This window comes from Alternaria dauci, chromosome 2 (assembly GCF_042100115.1).
Source record: "Alternaria dauci strain A2016 chromosome 2, whole genome shotgun sequence".
NCBI classification, from domain to species: Eukaryota; Fungi; Ascomycota; class Dothideomycetes; order Pleosporales; family Pleosporaceae; genus Alternaria; species Alternaria dauci.
The window spans coordinates 3,442,961-3,463,133 of NC_091273.1; the positions used below are offsets into that span (position 1 = coordinate 3,442,961).

A 20,173-nucleotide genomic window follows, 5' to 3' on the forward strand; every position below is an offset into this window, starting at 1 on the left:
TGGTAAGATATGGCTTGGTCAAGCCTCCAAGGACCGCATACACCCGAAACATAGGCGGCACCACCATGAGATAGCATGTCCACATCGAGACGAACAACGTAAAAGCGAAGTAGATGAAGAAGTCCGAGAGCTCAAATGATCGGCGTTTCGAGATTTGAAGCGTGACGCGCGAAAGAACAAACACTGATGTCAGGACGAGCATAGCGGTGTTTGTACGCACAAGCTCGTCCCTTGTGATGGGTGTCTTTGGAGGCGCAGACATCAAAGACAATATGATAGCAGTATTTTGGAGGCCAAAATGATGCAAAAAGCATAACTCAGATCGGCATGAGGAAATTCGGGTCTGAAAAACTTGGGATGCTTTGCGGAGTGGCTTCCGGATACTTGGGACGGCGCGGGTATGGAGGCAATAATACCTGACAATGCACGTAAACCCAAAGGGATAAGTGAGGAATGGCCGTAAGAAATTCGATTATCGCAGGCAATCACTATGCCCGATTGAGCTTGCTGTCTTGAGCGATCTGAGTGTAGACATCCCGCAGCTGAATGCCATCTAGAACACATCATCTCTGGCTCATTAGCGAATGTGGTTTAAAGCCAACATCGAGGGCATGGGCCAGGCTTAGGCTGGTACATGAGATTACTGCGGCTTGTTTCATGCAACTACGTGGATCAGGTAGGGGTCGAAATATACCGAATACACACGATGAGGATTGTGGTGCGTGTCAATGCATCTCATAGCGCTCTCTTTCCGTTCGTGCTCTATGTGTACAGATGAGTGGAGCCAAAAAGACCTTCTCAGATGGGTAATATGTCCTGTCAGATAGGACCATGATTCCAAAGGTCCGACAGAGATGTGGTATTGGACATTCAACAACCACGTCGCCAGGTCTGCACTGTATATGCCAATAACTACATAGTCGTCGGTATTCTAGAGTGCAGATGCAGAGCGCGGGCACACTTCCTTGGGCTCATCAAGGAAGGAATGCCGCGCTTGAATGCGGCAGGGAATGCAAGGGGCCATATGTTGAGATTCATTGGTGGCTATCTCGGAGGAAACCTAATTGGTACGCAGTTATCGTCGACCGGGTGTTCGAACGGCACGGGCATGGAGAAGACACGAGTGGTCGCGATGGTGTAGGCCTCCCGCTCGAGCGGCAGGTTCCAGCCGGTGTACCGGTACCGGTAACGTTAGCGCCGCTTGGCGTTCAGGGTCCAGTCATGACGGCCCGCTTGAGTCTGCCCACAGCAACTCTAACAGCACAACTACCCAGCATCATCAGAGACGTGTATCTACAGGCTAGATTCCATCGTTTCGTATATCCACGTTGTTTGTAAGGATGGACATTGAGCCACGACGCAGGCAGGTATCCATTGAGGCAGTCAATTATGCCGCCGCAATATATTCTGTGCAAGCGAGCCGTAAAGGATTCCTTCTTGCAGGAGAGACTAACTTTGCTGCGACTAGAGCTTGAGCTTTGCCACCCGTCGTCCGTATATCGAGCTTCGCCTACAACGATCCTAGTTACCGACCCTTCCATAGCCAACAATGCGAACATGGAGATTCAAGCGAGATGAATTCTGCATGCATGTACCAATGGTGATCTGTGGAAGACCTTCCAGGCACAGAATCATAAATTGAGCCAACACTGCACGGCATACTTCCTGGTATCTTGGAACACGCCCAACCTCCTTCCTTCCTGACGAAGATATTCCAAGATGAGGTCTTTTCTTTCCCTTGGCGCTATCGCGGCATCTGTTTCAGCCAAAACTGGCGTCTTCGAACCGGTGGACTTCAATGTCACGGAAGCCTTGATTTCCAACGGTATCAATGTCTCTGCTATCCCGGAGCTCTCTGGTCTTGTAGAACGTACTGCATCAAGTGGTTGTTCTATCGCTGTAGGTTTCCGATCCAAATATTGGTTCATAATTCGGAACACTGACAGGTTTCCAGTGTTCCTCGCTGAATCTGATCTACGGAAGTGAAAAGCTCTTGTCCGAGGAGACGCCCGCCTACGATGCCTTTACCGGTGCTTATTGGAGCGTTCAGCAGGGTAGTGTCAACCCAAGATGTGTTTTCAAGCCATCCAACACAATCGAAGTCTCGTCCCTGGTGCTGTTATCTCGTTTGACACAGTGCCCGTTCGCTGTGAAGGGTGGTGGTCATGCCGCTTTTGCTGGGGCGTCAAGTATTGATGGCGGTATTACCATCTCGATGGAGCGTTTCGATCAGGTTGCGGTCTCAAATGACAAGAAGTACGCCAATGTTGGAGCCGGAAACCGATGGGTCAACGTTTACAAGACCGTTGAGAAATCTGGTGTCAGTGTCGTTGGAGGCAGAGTACGTCAAGTGTACACATTTCTACAAACTTATTCACTGATATCGCTGTAGATGGCTCCAGTCGGCGTTCCAGGTCTTGTACTCGGCGGCGGTATTTCGTTCTTCTCCAACAAGATGGGATGGGCGTGCGACAACGTTGCCAGCTATGAGGTTGTGACCGCATCTGGCCTTGTTGTGACCGCTAGCTCAACTCAGTTCCCTGATCTCTACTGGGCTCTTCGCGGTGGTGGTAACAATTTTGGCATTGTTACAAACTTCAAGCTCAACGCCTTTCCTCTTGGGAAGATGTGGGGTGGGCAGCGCATTTTCACCGAGAATAACTTTGCAGCTATACTTGACGCTGTCTACAACTTCGCTACCGTCGGGTCTTCGAAGGACACTGACGCGGCTGAAATTGTGTCTTTCGGTAACTACCCAGGGATGGGCAAGATTGCAATCGTGCAAACCCACTACGCCCAACCTATCGCCAACGCCTCCGTCTTTGCCGACATCAATGCTCTCACGCCTATCATGGACGATACGGCAATTAGTTATCTAAGCGAGCTTACAGTCAAAATGAACGGTGGCTCACCGAACGACACGCTTGGCTCTCTCCAAACACAATGGGACGCCACCTTTAAGGTCGACCGCGAATTGTTCACCTTCCTGGTTAATACGTTCTACAGCCTCATTGCAGACGTACAAGATCTCAAAGGCGCATTTCCAACAATCTCGATCCAAGCTATCACTGAAGGTCAATTGAAGGGTATGCAGAAGAACGGCGGCAACGCCCTCGGTCTCAATCCTTCCAAAGGCCCCATCTTCATCATGAACATGAGCGCGTCGTTCGCCAACGCAGCTGATGAAGCAGCGATCCTGAAGTTCTTCTCTACAATTATCAAAAAGGTCAACGCCGAGGCGAAAAGCAAAGGTCTTGACAACGACTACATCTACATAAACTATGCCTCACAGTTCATGGACCCGATTGCTAGTTACGGAGCGGCGAACGTCCAAAGATTGGTCACCGTAAGCAAGAAGTACGATCCCGCTCAGGTTTTCCAGAACCTGCATCCGGGTCATTTCAAGTTGACAAAGGGAGCCCCGAATCCAAACATGCCATAAGTGTGTGAGTATCGCGCCTTGGGAGAGAGAGCAAAATTCAAAACTTAGCACTTAATAGATCATGATTTGTTCAACTTACCTCGTTTCAGTCCATGATTGTCGGCTTTATCACCCGCAAAGTCATTTCACATCAGCTTTCGCATTATGTTGCTAGCACCCATCATAGTGCCTTTAGGAAACGCTAGGTTTGTCTATGCCGCCTTGCCCGCTCACTCGCTAAACTCTTCCGTCCATTCACGGCATTAGCTTTCCAGATCTGCAGTCTAATGCAAGTGATGCCCAGACTATTGCCGGGTGGACAGTCAAAACCTTGAAATGTAACATTTAACAGCTGAGCCCACCGATTCTGAGCGTCGTACCGCAGTATAGACTAGATCATCAAATCGTCCCTAGTACTCTATCCTAGTTAACTTGCTACACCAATGGTCATAATGCAGCTCGTACTTGAGAATGATCGACGTAGAATCATTCGTTACATGTGCGGTAGTATGGAGATCATGAACCATGAGTTCGTACAAGCTGTGTGTTCGAACAATCTTCATTTCCATCCACCAACATGGCTGATGCTATCTTGCATAATCTTTACTGAACTCTGTTGAACTGATGGAGTTGCTCAGCTGTTGAACCAATCCACGCCTCTTACCATCTTGTCGCATATATAGCCAGTGACAAGTGCATACGTTCCCTTGTGCAGAATGTCGATGACCTGCTCATTGATCGGCCACGTCCAAGGAACCGCTGACACATTCGCGGTAGTCTCCATCAGTTGATCCAACATGATGCGGAGACCAGTATGCATGAAGACAGCAACCGGTCCGATGACGCCGTAATAAGACATGACTGCTCGGAATGGACCAGCAAGCATTCCCATGCCGAAATGATGTGCATGGTTCAACAGGAGAGTGTGGCGCTTGTAGAATTCTGGCGAGACGCCTAGGTGGTTGCCCATTGTTCGTGCGGGTACATAGGAATCTGGGCGACCGGTGAAGAACTGCTCGATCTTGTTCGACCCGGACATGCTAGTAAAAGTCAGTTCATTGCAAAGTGAATATCATACTGCTATTGACATACACCAAGGCCCCTACAAAGCCAGCACCAATACCGATAGCAACGGCGCGACCGAATCCGACCTGCGGAAATTTGGGGAAGCTCGATTTGGCATCTGGAAACGAGACCGTTCCTCTCGCATTGTGGTACTGAGGCATGGTGGCTATGTTTTCGTTGATGTTGGTGGAGAGAAAAATTGACTTGGTATGTGAGAGAAGTGGAAATCTGGAGGTTGCTGTGTTGTTGCTGTTTTTTTATTGTCATTTGACGTTCGCGTTGTGACACAGGGTCGTCGTAGGTGACCAATGGTTTCGTTCACTTTGACGTCACGCATCGTCAGATCTTCAGATTGCGCGGAGCCACAAAGAAGCACAACACCATAATACCAAGATATATATATATATGTGAGATGTGAAATAGCTTACGAAGAGATTTGCATGAACGGAAAAGTTCATCGAGATTCGCTTGCGGGGGCATCACTACCTGATGCCAAAGTACCACTATCGGCTAAGACTCTCTTGTCACGGAGGGCAAGTCGACGTCCACGTTTTGAATGCATACCTACATGAGACAATCCGCCTATCTCAACAATCCAAGAAAGCCAAAACAGTCTTGTGTAGTCGCAGCGCCATATGAGCCAATGCTCCCAAGGATTTAAGGTGCGTGCGCTCCTCCGTATTCCTTCACTCAATAGTGATACAGGTAGCGCGTTCAGTTTTGGTCTTTACCAGACGCTGTGTTCATGGAGCGCCAATAGCGGCATACAGTGATGATGTCGTCACAGGTGAGTGCGATACAAACGCGCTTTCCGCAAAACGCAAGCAGTACCCCTACTACAAATTGTAGATATCCACGGTATTCTACATCGCTCTTGTTACTTCGACAACCACACAACCAAAGAGCGCAGTCGTATTACTTTCTCCGAAACAAACCAAAGACTGGACCTCACAGCACAATGTCGTCGTTCCTCGATCTGCCCGCCGAACTACGCTGCCAAGTGTACGGATACATCGCGATACCCCACACAGCGCCTCTGTCCTCTTACGTCGGGCTTTACCTATCCTGTCACCAGATCAAATCCGAGATGGATGCCGAGTGCGCCAGAGTCTCCCAACATTACCTCAAAGCCATCGAAGATCAGTTCCCGGACATTCGTATCGACATGCCACAGTCTTTTCCCGAGATGCAACACATTCGCATGGCCATTCCTAGGTCTTCCGCCGATATTTGCCGCCGCCCAGAATTCCGCCCTCTCCTGGAGATGTTCTCTCTTCGTATCGCGACCCTCTCGATCAAGTACGACTGCTCAAACCCTTTATCTCTTCCAAACGTGCCCCTTGATGGGCTTACGGTGTTTGAATTTCCGTTCGTCGTTCGGCTCAAGAGGACAGTGGCAATTGGACCACAAGCCAACAGGTACTGCTCATACTCCGCAACAGAAGAAGTGCAAAGTCTTGCTCATTGTTTTTCGTTCTTGGAAGGCTCCGCCTCTGATTGAGCCGTCCAGTGAATGGGGAAACATGACGATGAACTAAACGGCGTTTGGGAGAAAAAGCATGGGAAGGGACACAACGAGGTGTTGACCGCTGACACTACATGCTGGAGAGTGCCGCCGTTGACACCTGGGCCTACATGATCACTTACATGCTGTCAGTCGAGCGTTTTGTCTGCATGAGCCAGAGAGCTTGTTACTTACTTCAAACGAAGGTCTCGAGACGGAATACCTATGGCATCAAAAGTATGGGAGCTAACGTATCTATCCAACATGCGGGAGTGCAGTAGGAATTCTTAGTCTTGATTCTATACAGACCTAGTTTCCTTCGTCACAGATACCAGAAATCTTCTTCCGTTACATCGCAGTGCTACTCATGCTTCTTGACCTCAAGCTCAATGTTCATGACCGTGATGCTCATGTCCCGCACCTTTCTCCGCAAAGTCAATCTTCCATCCCCGAGTAATGAACACACGCGGATCCCTCACTACGGCATACGCAGCCTTCTTACCCTCGGCAGCATGGAATTCAAGCGGTACAGGCTTCCTTCTCTTTGTCTCCTTCTCACCTTCCTGCATGACAATAACCTCAGCCTTGTTCTTCCAGGCCTTGGGCGCACCAACAATGATAATCTTCTCCACGCGCACCTTCTCCATAGTCTTGAGGTACTTCTCGCATTTGACAGTGCGCTTGCTGGTGTCGAGGTTGGAGGAGGTGAGGACCTGTCGGGCGCCGTCGAAGGAGAAGCGGCGGTAGATGAAGGCGCCCATTTCGTAGTCGAAGGTCTCACCGTCGTCCACATACAGAGTTCCCGCAGCGCTACCGTCCTTGTCCAGCGCGACAACGAGTGTGAAGGGATCATACTTCATGAGGCCAGAGGATCGACGAGGGCGGTCGCGACGTGGGATGATGTGGCCTCCCTGCATGAGCAGTGGAATCTTCTCGAGCGGAGCCGGGATAGTGTGGTGTCCGGCGCCGCTGTAGGTGGTGAAGTCAAAGTAGTCAAAGTAGGGCTGGTCGTCCGCAATGTACACAGAGACACTGTCGGCACCCTCCTTGGTAACTGGCTTAGCAAGGAGACCCGTGGAGCCAATGTAGAGCTGGTCGTCGACTTCGAAACCACGCTCATCATCAGGGTGAACCCAGAAGTTGGGCCGGATGATGGGCGCGCCAGTAGTGTGAGCCTCGTGGAAGGCAGTGTACCAGGCAGGGAGGAGCTGGTATCGAAGACGCAGGGCCTGGGTGATGATCTCGGTGTAGGGAGAGCCAGCAATGTATGGCTCACGGCGACGAGTATCGATGTGGGCATGGCCACGGAAGAAGGGATAGTAGATACCAGCCTGGTACCAGCGAGTCAAAAGTTCCTTGCTCGGGTTACCAAAGAAGCCACCGACGTCTGCACCGCCAAAGGGGAAACCGGAGATACCCTGATTGAGTACCATAGGGATGGAGGCCTCGAGGTGAGTCCACTCAGCCTGGTTGTCGCCAGTCCACATGGCAGCAGTGCGTTGACTGCCTGAGTAGAAGGCTCGGGTAAGAACGAAGGGGCGACGAATCTCTCCCTTCTTGCGCTCGGTGATGGCTTGGTAGGTCGCGTTATGGAAGGTCATACCGTTGATGTTGTGAACGTCGCGATGCTCCCAGTTACCATGGTGCAGGTTGTCCTTGGGCATAGTCGTCTCAGGGCCGTTGAACACCGAGGGCTCGTTCATATCATTCCAGATGAAGGTGTTGTGGGCGGTACCCTTGAACTTGTCGTAGTTGAACAAGCCCTTCCACCAGTCGACGGCAGCTGGGTTAAAGCAGTCGACCCACATGGAAGAACCAGGCCAGCACCAACCCTCGTACTGGTTGCCATCTTTGTTCTTGACAGCCAGGTCTTTCTTCTTCAGCTCATCGATGATGGGGTAATCGTGAGTGTTCTTGATGTGAGGATCGATAATAGCAACAAGCTTCCTGTCGCGCTTGTCAAGCTGCTGCTGCATTGTGTCGGGGTTGGTAAAGGTCAGAGGATCCCAGGTGAAGTACTTCTTCTCCTGTGTGTACTCGATATCGAGCCAGATGACATCGTAAGGAATGTTGAACTTATCAAACCTCCTGTCAACGTCCTTGACGTCCTCGTCGGTAACGTAGTTCCATCGACACTGGTGGTAGGCGATAGCGAAAGACTGAGGCATGGCCGTGTAACCAGTCAGTTCACCATACTGGCGAGTGAGGTCCTGAGGAGTTGGTCCGAGGAAGATGAAGACGTCCAGCAGACCACTCTCGGACATCCAGTGTGTCTGAGTATCGGTATGACCCTCGACGCCAAGAGCGAGCGGGTTGGCGGTGTTCCTCTTCTTTGTGACGTCGATCCAAGTCTCCGCACCGTTGAGCCAAAAGACACCGACGGTGGAGCCCTTGCGATGGGCTTGCATGAACGGGATAGCGCCGTAGAGGGTCATGGGGCTGTCCATCTCGTACTCGAAGACGTCGGCGTTGTATAGTCGGTATGGCTCAGTGTAAGCATTATCGCCGCCCCTGGAGTTTGTTAGCTAAGCATCAAGATGTTGACGGACACTGCGCACCTAGTTGTTTTGAGGGATAACCTCGTAGCATGCTCCGGGATACCAAAGACGTGTGCGTATCCCGGGAACGAGATGTCTAGCGCAACAGCCTCAGGGCCTCTCGGCTTGCTGTCCGTGTTGCCACCGAAACTCTCGTCCCACCACGTGCTTTCGTCTTCGACAGGCTCTTCGACCTTCTTCTCTTCTTCCTTGGTTTCCTCCTCGCCCTCCTTCTTTTCTTCTTGGGGCTTCTCAACCTTGGGCCGCCAGTGCTCGACGTTCATGTAGCCACGCTCGTTGAATTTGACTTGCGTCTCGCCGTCGCGTTGGAACTCGATACCAAACGGTGCATGTCGGATGACAGCCTGGTGCTTGCCGCCCTTACCGTAGACGACCTTGGTGTAGCCGTCTTCCGTGTCTGAGTTGAAAGCAGCGCCCGTGGAGGGGTTCAGGCCTCCAACAAGAGTCCATTGTGCTGCCTCGTTATATCGCTCCTTCCGCGCTTTGCTGTCGTGGCGGAGTGTGATGTCGCCCTTTGCCCTCTTCTCTTCGTCGAGAGTAACGCGTGCCACGCCAGATTCGAGGAAAGTGACGGTAAGCGGCAGACGAGCTTTCTCCTCACCTTCCTTCAGTGTCTTGAGCACGACAGCATCCAATTGGCCGTTGTTGAAGGTGATGGAGGCAGGGTCGAGGGCATAGGGTGAGGTCCAGGAGCTCGTAGCGGAGACGTCATCGGCGAACTGGCGGTTGCGCTTGCAGAAGCCCGATTGACTGCATGTTTTGAAGTTCTCGTGCTTGACGGATACTGTTGTCTTTTAGCAGCGTCCTTGCAGCTTCGCATATGGATAAGAAGCAACGTAATCGTGGATTGGGGACATGGAGCAGTGAGCTTAGCTACATACCAGCTGGCACGAACAGACACGCCAACAACGCCAACAAGAAAAAGACGGCCGTCCACCGGGGAGGCCGATCCCGTAAAGTAGTCATGACAGGCAGCTCTCTAGTCGACAGAAGCCAGCCCGGAATATCATCAATTCATCAATCAATCAGCCAGCCCTCGACGCTCGAGATGCCATGTGGACTTTGAAGCAGCGCCAAGGTCAGGGTCCAGCTCATCTGCACAAATCAGGCATAACTTTATGCAAGCTACCCCACTAGACAACAACGAGGGCAGCCCATACCCCACCCCTTCATAAAATTCCAGCTACACGTCCGCCCCTTCTTCCTGATTCCTCTCTCTCTCCAAGTCGTAAAGACAAATCAATTTTACCAACAAAAACTCAAAAGTCACTTCATCGCCAAAATGACTACCGAGCAGACGTATGTCCAATGCTCCGAGCCCTCCGAACCCAAGACGAGAGGGCAACTGAAGGGCGGTGAACGGTATACTGACAGATGAACAGCTTCATCGCTGTCAAGCCTGATGGTGTCCAGGTATGTACCACTTTCCCTTTTAGAAGCACCCTACTGTCCAAGTTGTCAATTGCATCAATCGCTGCAATGGATCTCTACAGTGATCCAGCTGCCACAATTGAAGCAGCAGGCTTCTCAACAAAACATAAAAAGCACATATGCTAACAAATGCTCAACAGCGTGGCCTCATCGGTCCCATCATCACCCGCTTCGAGAACCGTGGCTTCAAGCTCGCGGCCATCAAGCTCGTCACTCCCTCCAAGGAGCACCTCGAGAAGCACTACGCCGACTTGAGCGACAAGCCCTTCTTCCCCGGTCTAATTGCCTGTACGTCGCCCCTCCGCAAAACCACACATACCGAAACAAGTCACTGACACTGTCTAGATATGGGCTCCGGCCCCGTCTGCGCCATGGTCTGGGAGGGCCGTGACGCCGTCAAGACCGGCCGCTCCATCCTCGGTGCCACCAACCCCCTGGCTTCCGCCCCCGGAACCATCCGTGGCGACTACGCCCTCGACGTTGGCCGCAACGTCTGCCACGGCTCCGACTCTGTTGAGAACGGCAAGAAGGAGATTGCTCTCTGGTTCAAGGAGGGCGAGGTCCAGAGCTGGAAGTCTGCTCAGCACGACTGGGTTTACGAGAAATAGACGTCTCATACAATTGGACCATGAGAGTGTGGAGTGTGCTTAGTAGCTCGGGGTCTTTTGTGACGAAAAGCTGGTCTACCGACTAGGCTAGTAGTTGCGAATGCATCTGGCGAAAGGCTGTCTCTGGCTTCAAGGTTCAGGTGTGGGCTATGAAGATACGATCACATGAAAAGGAACACGGTAGAAACCAATGAGACACATGAATGATCTCTATATGCCTTCCCGGGTGCGCGAGTGATGTCGCTCTGATGCCACATGCAGCTATCGTCTAGCCACATTACTGGCACCTCACATAATGCTCCGATATAACACCCATATGCATGCTCCAATACCCATGACAATCCCTGTCCGAAGATATCCTCCGTCAACGCCGTGCAGCGAATAATAGTACTCACAACTCTACATCTGCCGCCCCCTTCCCCTTGTCCTTGCTCCTTGTCTTGACCCTGCCCTCTTCCTTCTCCGCCAGCTGGTTCTGTACCTTTGCACTGAACCATCTCCTCAACTTTTCCACCTCTCGCCATTCTCCCTCTCCCCTCTCGACAGCTGGACCTTTCGTCTCTTCCCTCGCTCTCAGCTCGCCAAACGCACCCCTCTTTGCGCCCCAGACAGGTTTGCCCCAGCGCCACACACACCACGCGCTTTCATCTGCACTGACGAGGGTGGGATGCCTGTTCAATGACTTGACAGCGAACGCGCGAAGTAGAATGACATCGCCGACCTGTGCTTCTGGAAGCGCAATCTGATGAGGGCGGAAGATTTGTACTGTCGTTGTTTGGGGCCAAGTGCTAGCATCGGTGATGTGCAGGGTGGTGAACCAATGTTTCGGTCCCTTTTTGGCTTTTTGGCTTGGTGTGGTAGGAGACGTGACGAGCGCGAGGGTATCAGGATTGGCGTCCGAGTGGAATTGAGAGGAGCGGTTAATGAAGTAAGGGAGATCCTTGAGGGGGGTGTAATAGGCTAGTGGCGTAGACACGCCTTTGGAGGGTTCTTCGAGCGCGTCGGAGTCGGCGTCTGAAGATGGATCAACAAGTGTTAGGGATACGGCGGTAGTTTGGGGGTTGAGTGGCACGGCAATGGCGTCCGTGTTGGCCACATTGTCAGCTTGGAACGAGCGCAGACCTGCAGACGTGTTTTGTGTAAGCTGAGGTGTCAACAATGTATCCTGTCCCTGGTGAGTATTGGAACTGGACTGCGAATCCATGGCTGTTTGTTGTGTTGCACTTGGGGTGATAGGCTTCTTGCTACGCTTTTTCGTTCGTTGATTGATGGTAGGAGACCCAGGTGGTGAACTGCGCACAAGCTCATCGATATGAACCGTGCCTTGGTGGCCTTCACCTTCACCGAATAAGGTCTGCTCGTCCACTTCCTGACTGGCTTTTGGTGTTGCAGACTCGTCAGACTCATGCACCTTTCTCCTCGTTCTCCGAACGTTGCGCACGCTAGAAGTCATGTCTTCCTGGGATTGTGCTACATGTCGTTGCTTGCCTGGGCTGCTGTGTAACGGCCGAGTAGCGTGTGATGAGCCAGGTTGAGCAGGACCATTACTATGCATCTCTGACATCACCTGCGGGTCCGGTTGCTTCCCCTTCACCTTCCGGTTTGACCTTCTTAGCTCGGGCGCAGTTGCAGGGGGTGGCTTCGTGTCCTGTTCGTCCTCACCCTGAACATTAACAGCAAGATCGACAGGATCGCTGTGGTACATGTGTTCCATGTCATCGGAGGGGTGCACAGTAGATATAGAGTGCTCGGAACGAATGCTTTCCTCTTCAGAATCTTTCATTAAAGCCACGTCCGAGTATCTGCCCTGTGAGGCACCCAATTCCTGTGACGGCTGGAAGCTGGAGAAAGACCGGTCATAATTCTGGTTTTGTGAGGCTCCAAAATCAATTACCGGACTCACATTGCTGTGCGAAGCATGTTTGGGCAACCCTTTTCGAGGAGTAGCAGTGGCGCCGGCCGAGAAGCTGTCCGCCGGGGAAAACTGCCTCGACTGTGAACGAAGACTGTAGGGGGACGTCTGTTTGGATTCTTGCGATGGGGACAAGGCAGAACGAGTGCGTGTCCTAGATGGTGAAACAGTTGATCGTGCGACAGAGGTCAAAGATCCTTTGGATCGTGTATTGGGCATAGAGACGGATGCGTCCTCCTTCTTTGGCGAGACTGCAGTCTTTGCTTTCGACCTGGTACTCCTTACGGGCGGTTCCGGTACAATATCCATGCGTCCTGCTCTCTGGTCGTCCTCGGGCGCCGTAGAATTCTGTTGATTCGCAGACTCAGTAGTTGCATTCGCGCTGTTCTCAAGGCCCAAGTGAGTATTGAATTCGTTTGACTGTGATATGGAGACCTCTTCTATTGATTCCACCTTGATGTCTGACTGGTGATCATGCTCAAGACCAGCTACCTGCTCATGTTCCTGGACGAATGACGAATGCTCTGCCGGGAAAGCATCTTGCAAGTAATCATCCGTAGCTTCGAAGATTGGTTCAGGTGGATGACCAATAGCAGACAAATCTTCCTCCATTTGGCGTGATACGGCATCAGATTCTGGTTCCTGGGACTGAGTGTGAGTGACTGTTTGCTCCGCTATCGTGTCAAGAGCATGTGCATCTTCGGTCGAAACATCCAGGTTTACAAACTCACTATGGCTATCAACCTCCATGGTAGGGGACTGGTCCTGAGAAGGGGAGCTGCGCTGGCTAGGCTGAAGCTGCTGCTGTTCGTGGCTGGAGCCGGCTTCGTTGTTGTTGTCCGAGGGAGAGTCCAAATCAACGATGGCTGATGCTTGATGGTCAGTTTCCTCAAGGGTTCCGCTCCTAGATTGCAGATCGTCCGCTGGACCGGAGTCTTCTTCAGACTGTTCAGCCGAAATTGATTGCATCTGTTGCTCAGCTGTTACCGAATCCATTTCTGTCTCACTCGCACCATCTTCTTCGTCTTCCGACGAAAGTTCCATCACTTCTGGCTCGCCGGGTTCGTCCACAGCGGCTTGAGAATTTGCAGTAGCCAAATCTTCACCAGCTTTATCTGATTGCTCGCTCCGGGGTGTACTCTGGCGCGACCTAAGCATTTCTTCTGCCTCAATCTTCGGAGCTTGCTCTTCAGTTGGCCGCCCTTCTGGTGGAGGCGACGATAGATCCAGGGGACGCGAAAAGCCAGCACCGTCTATGCCGAATGTGAAGCGCACGGGTGTGAAGGCTGATTCATGGTTCGGATGGAACACCGAAGCCCTCGATGAGCCTATTGAGCTGAAAAATGATGTCTCGCCAATATAGCTTGCTTCGCTCGGTAACTCTTGCCCCTCCTCCTCCGCAGCATCGACTCCCAGCGACTGCTCGCCAGTAGCAGCATGGCCAAAGTAGGAAGTAGCATTCGTATCCTGCTCTCCTGGAAACGGTGATGGTATGGGGAGGTTGGTGGCGTCTTGTGGCACCAACTTCGGACTTGCAGGCTCTCGGCCGATAGGAGTCAACAAGCCTGCAGTGACAGCTGGAAAGGTGGATGACGTGGGAGGAGGCATCGCTATTGCGAGCTCGTTCTTGACATGACCGTGTGTACCAATAGTCGAGACAGCCTCTATTTTGGGTGGCGCTTCTACGACTTCTGAAGAGCTTGCGATGGCTCCGGGCTCGACGACGTCTTCTTCGACGCGCTCCAGTTGTCCTTCTTTTTGCGCTTCAACATCTACCTCTGTGGTGCTCGTGCCATGTCGGTTGGACTCGCCATGCGTAGCACCTTCTTCCTCTGTACTGACTTCGGTGTCAATCTCGGTGTCGCCCCCGAAAGCGTATTGTGCTTCCGACGCTGTATGCTCGCCGGGCGCGGCGTAGAGGTCGTGGTTGGCGGTGTCCATTTTGGACATCGCAGACGTTTCAGGCGTGGTTCTCGCCTCATCGTCCGTTGGGGTGTCTGGCTCTGTCGTCTCATCTTCACGTATCTCCAAGGGCCCGGCTGCAACTGAGAGCAGTTCTGGCTGTTGAGGCGAGACCGGAGTGCGAGGAAGCTGTGCTGCCCGACTGGGTGACGCTTCGGCGGACTCGAGCTCATCTTCCGTAGTCACACGTTCCTTCTCTGGCGACGGTGTCCTTGCGCTATATGTCCACGCCTTCCAATCCCGGTACGACTTCCTGCGTCGCTTCCTGTCATGCCCCTCTTCCGTCTCATCCGCCAGGGGATCATAGGGCGCTTGGAAAGACGGACCGTCGGACAATCGCGCACGCTTGAGAAAGGCAGGGGACGAGAATTCGAGCGCGGGCGCCGGACTTGCTGCAGACTGCCGGCGAGCAGGCGATGCGGAGGCAGGCGTAGGCGCAACATCGATGAGTTCGAGGTTTGTGGTTTCGACTCCATTGCGGTAGATGCGAATCATGACAGTGTGTGCGTATGACAGCTCCCACTCAATGCTCCTGCCTGGGGTGCTGACGGCGCCTTCCTTGACAAACTCAGCGCCCCGTAGGCTCAGCACCACCTCGTCGCCAATCCCCACGCCCGTCGTCGCAACCGCCTTCGCACTGGGCCCAGAGAAGCGCGCTCTGACCTGTCCGTTCTTGCGCCGTAGTCGGACATCGGGCTCGGCGAGCAACAAGGCGAACTGGCGCGCTGATGACGAATACGGCCATATTAACGTTACGGTCGCTCGGAAGTGCTTCGATTCGATCGCGGACAGCTCTGGGCTGAGCTCCGAGATACGTGCTTGATCCATGGTGCGCGGTGAGAGCGCAGATTCGTATTATGGGTGCGACATCGCGTAGAGGAGCGGTCTGTTGATGTTGGGGTGTGCGCAATGCGCTTGTAAGTGTTGGTGACGGACGTGGGAGCAACGGCTCATTCCGTCATGCTTCTTCCAACGCGACATCCCTGCACCCAGTTGTCCGCTTTCGGCCACCTCGGCTGTTCCTGCACCGCATCTTGCATCTTTGCGAACGTCGAACAGACGTGCTTGTCGGATGACTCCAGAGATTTGTATTACAACGAACCAGCGTCAACTGTGATTCAAGGCTTTGCACTCTCCAGCATGGCAGATTCTCACAGCAGCAGCATTAATTTCGGTACGAAGCATGTATATGCGTATATTATACAGAAGTGCGACACAACGAAAGAGCAAGGGCCCGCTTCACATACTAAGGGAGATCCAAGACATCCTTCAGAACCGCCAATGCCCCAAACAAGTCATTGTCGTGGTATCTCCTGGCGTTGACCTGGAGGGCAGCCGGCGCCCCCTCGAAATTCGAACTCTCCCACAACTCCCTGGTATGCCTACACTCATCGCTCAATGGCTTGTAGTCCGCGGCGTAATCCTCCTTGCTCTTAGCCTTGATTGGCGTAGGTACAACTACCCCGGGGTAATCGACAAAGTTATACAAACTTGTGTATGTCCAGTAGAACGCTGTATCATGCGCACAGGCTGGTCCAACAAATGCAGGACCGATGACAACGTCGACTTCCTGTTCGTTCCAGCTGTCCGCAAACTCGTAACGGAACTTGTCGCGAGCGGCACGTAGCTCGTTAACCTCTTCGGCATCCAGCATGCCGTGCGGTTCGGCATCTTTCCATATCCAGTCGCTTAGGGGTAGGACTGGCTCGCCTGTTGACATGATATCGTCTTTGGCTAGTTTGCCGCCACCTGGCCAGTACATACGCCGGATTTGTCGCCATGCTTCTTGTGCCTTGTATGGCATGAATGGCTTCACTTGGATAATATTCGAATGTTGGGGGTCGGAGAGACGTTCACGAGCCCATGCTATGGCGCGCTTTACTGGTGGCTGAGGATCAATGAAGCCGTCGTGCTCGATTATACCGATCCTCAATGGCTTCCTCGTCTCGGTCGCTAGTCCCGTCCAAGGAAGCGGCACTATCTTGGGATCCATCAAGTACGGTTTCTGGCTCAACATGCTCGTCATGAAAAGGTCCATGTCTCGCAAGCTCCGGCAAAACGGACCAGTACTACACGCAGGCAAATCAAGTCAGCATATGTCTCATGTCTAATTCATACAGGAATACTTGCCTGCACAGAATGTTGAGCTCTGCAGAAGAAGCATGTGCGAGGAAATCTTTCATCGGGAGCATGTAAGATGTCGACTTGTAGCCATATATGCCGCAAAAGGCGGCAGGGCCTCTAATACTGCCGCCAATGTCCGTGCCTACGCCCAAAACTGATCCCTTCATTGCAACAAGTGCAGCCTCGCCGCCGGATGAGCCGCCTGCGCTGAGATCGATGTTGAAAGGGCACAACGATCGACCGTAATGCGATGTCGTTTCCAGATGCATAATCGTCTGAGGCTGATTGGTTTTGCAGTAGAACACTGCGCCCATACTCCTCAGCATCGACACCAGCATGCAATCTTTCTCGTTGAAGACGACACTCGCGAGCGAGCCTTGGGATGAGTATGTTCCGGCAATGGGCATATGTTCCTTTATGCTGATAGGAATACCATGGAGTGGGCCCACTGTCTTTCCGTTCTTTTCCAAGTATTCGTCAAGCTCCTGTGCCCTCTTGATTGCGTCATCCATGAACCATTGAGTTAAGCAACATGTCAGTTGGTGTGCGATAATAGCACGTTTTGAGAATGCAGTGGCAACTTCGACTGCCGACAACTTGCGCGCGGCGATGGCTTCAGCAAGGTCTACTGCGTCGTACTTTTCGGTGATGCTAATCTCGGCGGGTGTAAGTATGCCGCAGGTGGTTGGTATCTGAGAAACATCCTTTGGTGGATTGGCAGTAATTTTTGGAGATAGGCGTAGTTCATGGGGCACTTTTGCTGCGAAGGCTTCGAGTATCGCTGCGCGCTTCTTTTCGTAATCTGGTGTACCTTGGGGAATAGCCTTTGGCTGGACTATAGCTAACTCGGAGGGGTGGATTGCCATTTTGGTGTTGGGAGAATGATAGAGAGATGTCAAACGCAGACGTGCTCCAGCGTCGTCACCTTGGGGACTATCACGGCGGTCTTATCTGCACATGCGTCATCATTGGGGTCAGGCCTAAGACAAAAGCGAATGTTGTCTCTTGTGGCGCCGGGTAACACCCTGTGATCTCCATCCTCGGAATGATTCCGTACCGACAATCAAAGGCTGCGATAGTAATGTGATAAAGCTGATAACGGGGTAGTTGGTGTTGAGGGGGCGGAACCGATCCGACCAGCGGCCCTTAGCGCGTCATCATACATGGTCCCACTGGAGCTAGCGAACTACTCCTCACTACATCCAGCTCCAACGACTCGAATTATCCGGTTATCTCTTAATAAGCGCACCGTCTCCACTGCCTATCAAGACAACGTTTCCCACGTTGGACCTGCCCCTGTCTCGGCTCCTGGGCCCTTCGCATGGACTTGCTGTGTTGCGGAAGCCGATGGATCGGCACGGAGATAGGCAGCTCTGGAGTAGGACTCTTGAGTGGCCATCTCTATGGCTTGCTATCAAAAACCTAGAGTTGAATGAGCTGGGGACGGCACATATGATGATAAGAAATATGTGGGTTCTACGACGAACTTCGAGTTGGTGTGACGCAGGGTAGGCAAGCTTACCGCTACTGGGTCTATATGCACGGCACCCCACTCTTGTACTCTGCTTTTGAGCCATCCGTTTCTGGGAGTTCGCTATTCGTAACATATTCCTATCGGTCATCAGAATTCAGCACGTAGTCACCGCGATGACAGTCATGGCAAGTTCGACCGGACTGGCTTCTGTGCCAGGTACCGTGCATTTGGTCGACCTGGACCATAGTATGCAAGCACGTCATGCTGGCAATGGAGACATCATCCTCGATCCGGCGCCCTCTAGCGACCCTGATGATCCGCTCAACTGGTCTCCACGCCGCAAACTCACATCGTCGTTATGTACCAATTTGTGAGTGTTCACTGTTACTTATTAAAGATAGGGCTGATCCGGTGAGAAGGTATACGTGGATGACAGGTATTGCGGTGTCAACCGTCTATTCGGTCTTGGTCCCATTGTCCGAAGCATCAGGCGTATCCGTCTCAACTCTAAACGAAGGGACTGGATACATGTTCCTTTTTCTTGGTTGGGGATTACTCTTTTGGCAACCTTTCGCGCTACGATATGGAAAACGTCTTACGTTCCTGGTATCAGTCATTGGAGCCATTGGATGCAGTATCTGGAGGTATGTTTTATGTACGTGCAAAAACGTATCCATAAGCTGACCTCCATAGTGCGTATGTCAAAAGCAATGGCGAATGGATAGCCAGATGCATCGTCATGGGATTCTTTGTCGCACCAGTAGAGGCTCTTCCCGAGATCTCAGTGACCGACGTGTACTTTACTCACCAGCGGGGAAAATACATGGGCTTCTACGCCTTCTCCCTGGCAGGGAGCAACTACTTCGCCCCTATCATCTCCGGCTTCATCGCGGAAGGTCAAGGCTGGCAATGGGTCTTTTACTGGCCGGCAATCTTCCTTGCTGTAACGTTAGTCATCTTGTTTCTCTGCATGGAAGAGACAAACTATACGCGCAAGATCGAGGGGATAGCTATCACGAGCGACTCTCCACAGACGGAACCATCCAAGGTAGCGGACCAGGAGAAAGCCGATGTAACGACTTCGCCATCCACTGTCAGCGATGACATGCGAGTGTCAACCAAGACTTTTGCTCAAAAGCTATCTCTGTGGCAGACATCTCCAGGAGCGAACGTCTTCGAGCGCGCAAAGCGTAGTCTGATATACCTTAGCTGGCCTGTCATCTTCTACTCAGGTTTCAGCTATGGTTCCTACCTCATTTGGTTCAACGTCTTGAACGCAACTGCATCCATCATTCTTAGTGGTCCAGGCTACAACTTTAGGCCCTCCATGGTCGGTCTCAGCTATGTGTCTTGTTGCATCGGAGTCATTTTCGGAGCGCTGTTCTCCGGACGCTTCAGCGACTGGCTGACGATCAAACTCGCGCGTCGAAACAATGGTGTCATGGAAGCGGAGCACCGTCTATGGCCTTTCGCAGTGTGCCTAGTGATGGTTCCGGCATTCTTGATACTCTGGGGCGTTGGTGCTGCGCATGGCGTACACTGGTTCGGACTCATCTTTGCCATGGGATGTGTAGCATTCACTTCCTCTGTTGGCGTCACAATCAGTGTAAACTACATGATCGATAGCTATCACGATATCAGTGGCGATGCGATCGTGACAGTTCTCTTGATTCGCAACACCATGTCCTTCGCCATAAGCTACGGGTAAGTTGTCCAACGCGTTTGAAGACCTGAAGCTAATGACAGACAGTATTACTCCGTGGCTGACAAACCTGGGCTATCAGAACTGCTTCATCTCTGCAGCTTTCGTCGGCATGGCTGCATCCGCAGTATTTCTTGTCATGATCAAGTACGGTAAGCGTCTGCGCATCAAAAGCAGTAATAAGTACTACAATATTGTGAACGCCGACAGGGCAGTGAGCTAGAGTCAAATATCTGCCTATGCGCTTCACTTATCATGTAAGAAGCTTAATAATATGATCATATACGTTGCAGTCGCCCACATTGAACCCCGGTGCATTTTGGGTTTCGCGCATGATGGTGACAACGAAGGTGCTGAAGTGTAGCCATAGGCTCGATACCATCACTTCATGAATACACCTGATCCTCTGGTT

The 20,173-nt window shown here is 52.2% G+C and overlaps 7 protein-coding genes across 7 annotated transcripts; 3 read left to right on the forward strand and 4 right to left on the reverse strand.

Annotated features, from left to right (window-relative positions):
* Positions 1 to 1,260: 1,260 nt before the first annotated feature.
* Positions 1,261 to 3,491, forward strand: ACET3X_003161 (uncharacterized protein). The gene is made up of 3 exons (XM_069448406.1): positions 1,261 to 1,899; positions 1,955 to 2,341; positions 2,393 to 3,491. The coding sequence occupies exons 1-3, from the start codon at positions 1,720 to 1,722 to the stop codon at positions 3,440 to 3,442; spliced, it is 1,617 nt and encodes a 538-aa protein (XP_069309708.1). The 5' UTR covers positions 1,261 to 1,719; the 3' UTR covers positions 3,443 to 3,491.
* A 303-nt stretch (positions 3,492 to 3,794) lies between these two features.
* On the reverse strand, positions 3,795 to 4,719 carry ACET3X_003162 (uncharacterized protein). Its single transcript, XM_069448407.1, has 2 exons — positions 4,514 to 4,719; positions 3,795 to 4,461 (listed from the first exon to the last, which is right to left on the reverse strand). Exons 1-2 carry the CDS (start codon positions 4,645 to 4,647, stop codon positions 4,056 to 4,058), a joined length of 540 nt encoding a protein of 179 aa, XP_069309709.1. The 5' UTR covers positions 4,648 to 4,719; the 3' UTR covers positions 3,795 to 4,055.
* Positions 4,720 to 6,335: 1,616 nt separating this feature from the next.
* Positions 6,336 to 9,514, reverse strand: ACET3X_003163 (uncharacterized protein; the record flags this gene model as incomplete). The annotated part of the gene is made up of 3 exons (XM_069448408.1): positions 6,336 to 8,501; positions 8,549 to 9,332; positions 9,430 to 9,514. The coding sequence occupies 3 exons, from the start codon at positions 9,512 to 9,514 to the stop codon at positions 6,377 to 6,379; spliced, it is 2,994 nt and encodes a 997-aa protein (XP_069309710.1). The 3' UTR covers positions 6,336 to 6,376.
* Positions 9,515 to 9,708: 194 nt separating this feature from the next.
* On the forward strand, positions 9,709 to 10,778 carry ACET3X_003164 (uncharacterized protein). Its single transcript, XM_069448409.1, has 4 exons — positions 9,709 to 9,847; positions 9,931 to 9,961; positions 10,120 to 10,267; positions 10,325 to 10,778. Exons 1-4 carry the CDS (start codon positions 9,831 to 9,833, stop codon positions 10,585 to 10,587), a joined length of 459 nt encoding a protein of 152 aa, XP_069309711.1. The 5' UTR covers positions 9,709 to 9,830; the 3' UTR covers positions 10,588 to 10,778.
* A 200-nt stretch (positions 10,779 to 10,978) lies between these two features.
* Positions 10,979 to 15,289, reverse strand: ACET3X_003165 (uncharacterized protein; the record flags this gene model as incomplete). Its single annotated transcript, XM_069448410.1, has 1 exon — positions 10,979 to 15,289. The coding sequence occupies one exon, from the start codon at positions 15,287 to 15,289 to the stop codon at positions 10,979 to 10,981; it is 4,311 nt and encodes a 1,436-aa protein (XP_069309712.1).
* Positions 15,290 to 15,466: 177 nt separating this feature from the next.
* Positions 15,467 to 17,692, reverse strand: ACET3X_003166 (uncharacterized protein). Its single transcript, XM_069448411.1, has 2 exons — positions 16,592 to 17,692; positions 15,467 to 16,530 (listed from the first exon to the last, which is right to left on the reverse strand). The coding sequence occupies exons 1-2, from the start codon at positions 17,449 to 17,451 to the stop codon at positions 15,708 to 15,710; spliced, it is 1,683 nt and encodes a 560-aa protein (XP_069309713.1). The 5' UTR covers positions 17,452 to 17,692; the 3' UTR covers positions 15,467 to 15,707.
* Positions 17,693 to 18,232: 540 nt separating this feature from the next.
* Positions 18,233 to 19,984, forward strand: ACET3X_003167 (uncharacterized protein; the record flags this gene model as incomplete). The annotated part of the gene is made up of 4 exons (XM_069448412.1): positions 18,233 to 18,429; positions 18,479 to 18,703; positions 18,753 to 19,763; positions 19,810 to 19,984. 4 exons carry the CDS (start codon positions 18,233 to 18,235, stop codon positions 19,982 to 19,984), a joined length of 1,608 nt encoding a protein of 535 aa, XP_069309714.1.
* Between the last annotated feature and the right edge of the window lie 189 nt (positions 19,985 to 20,173).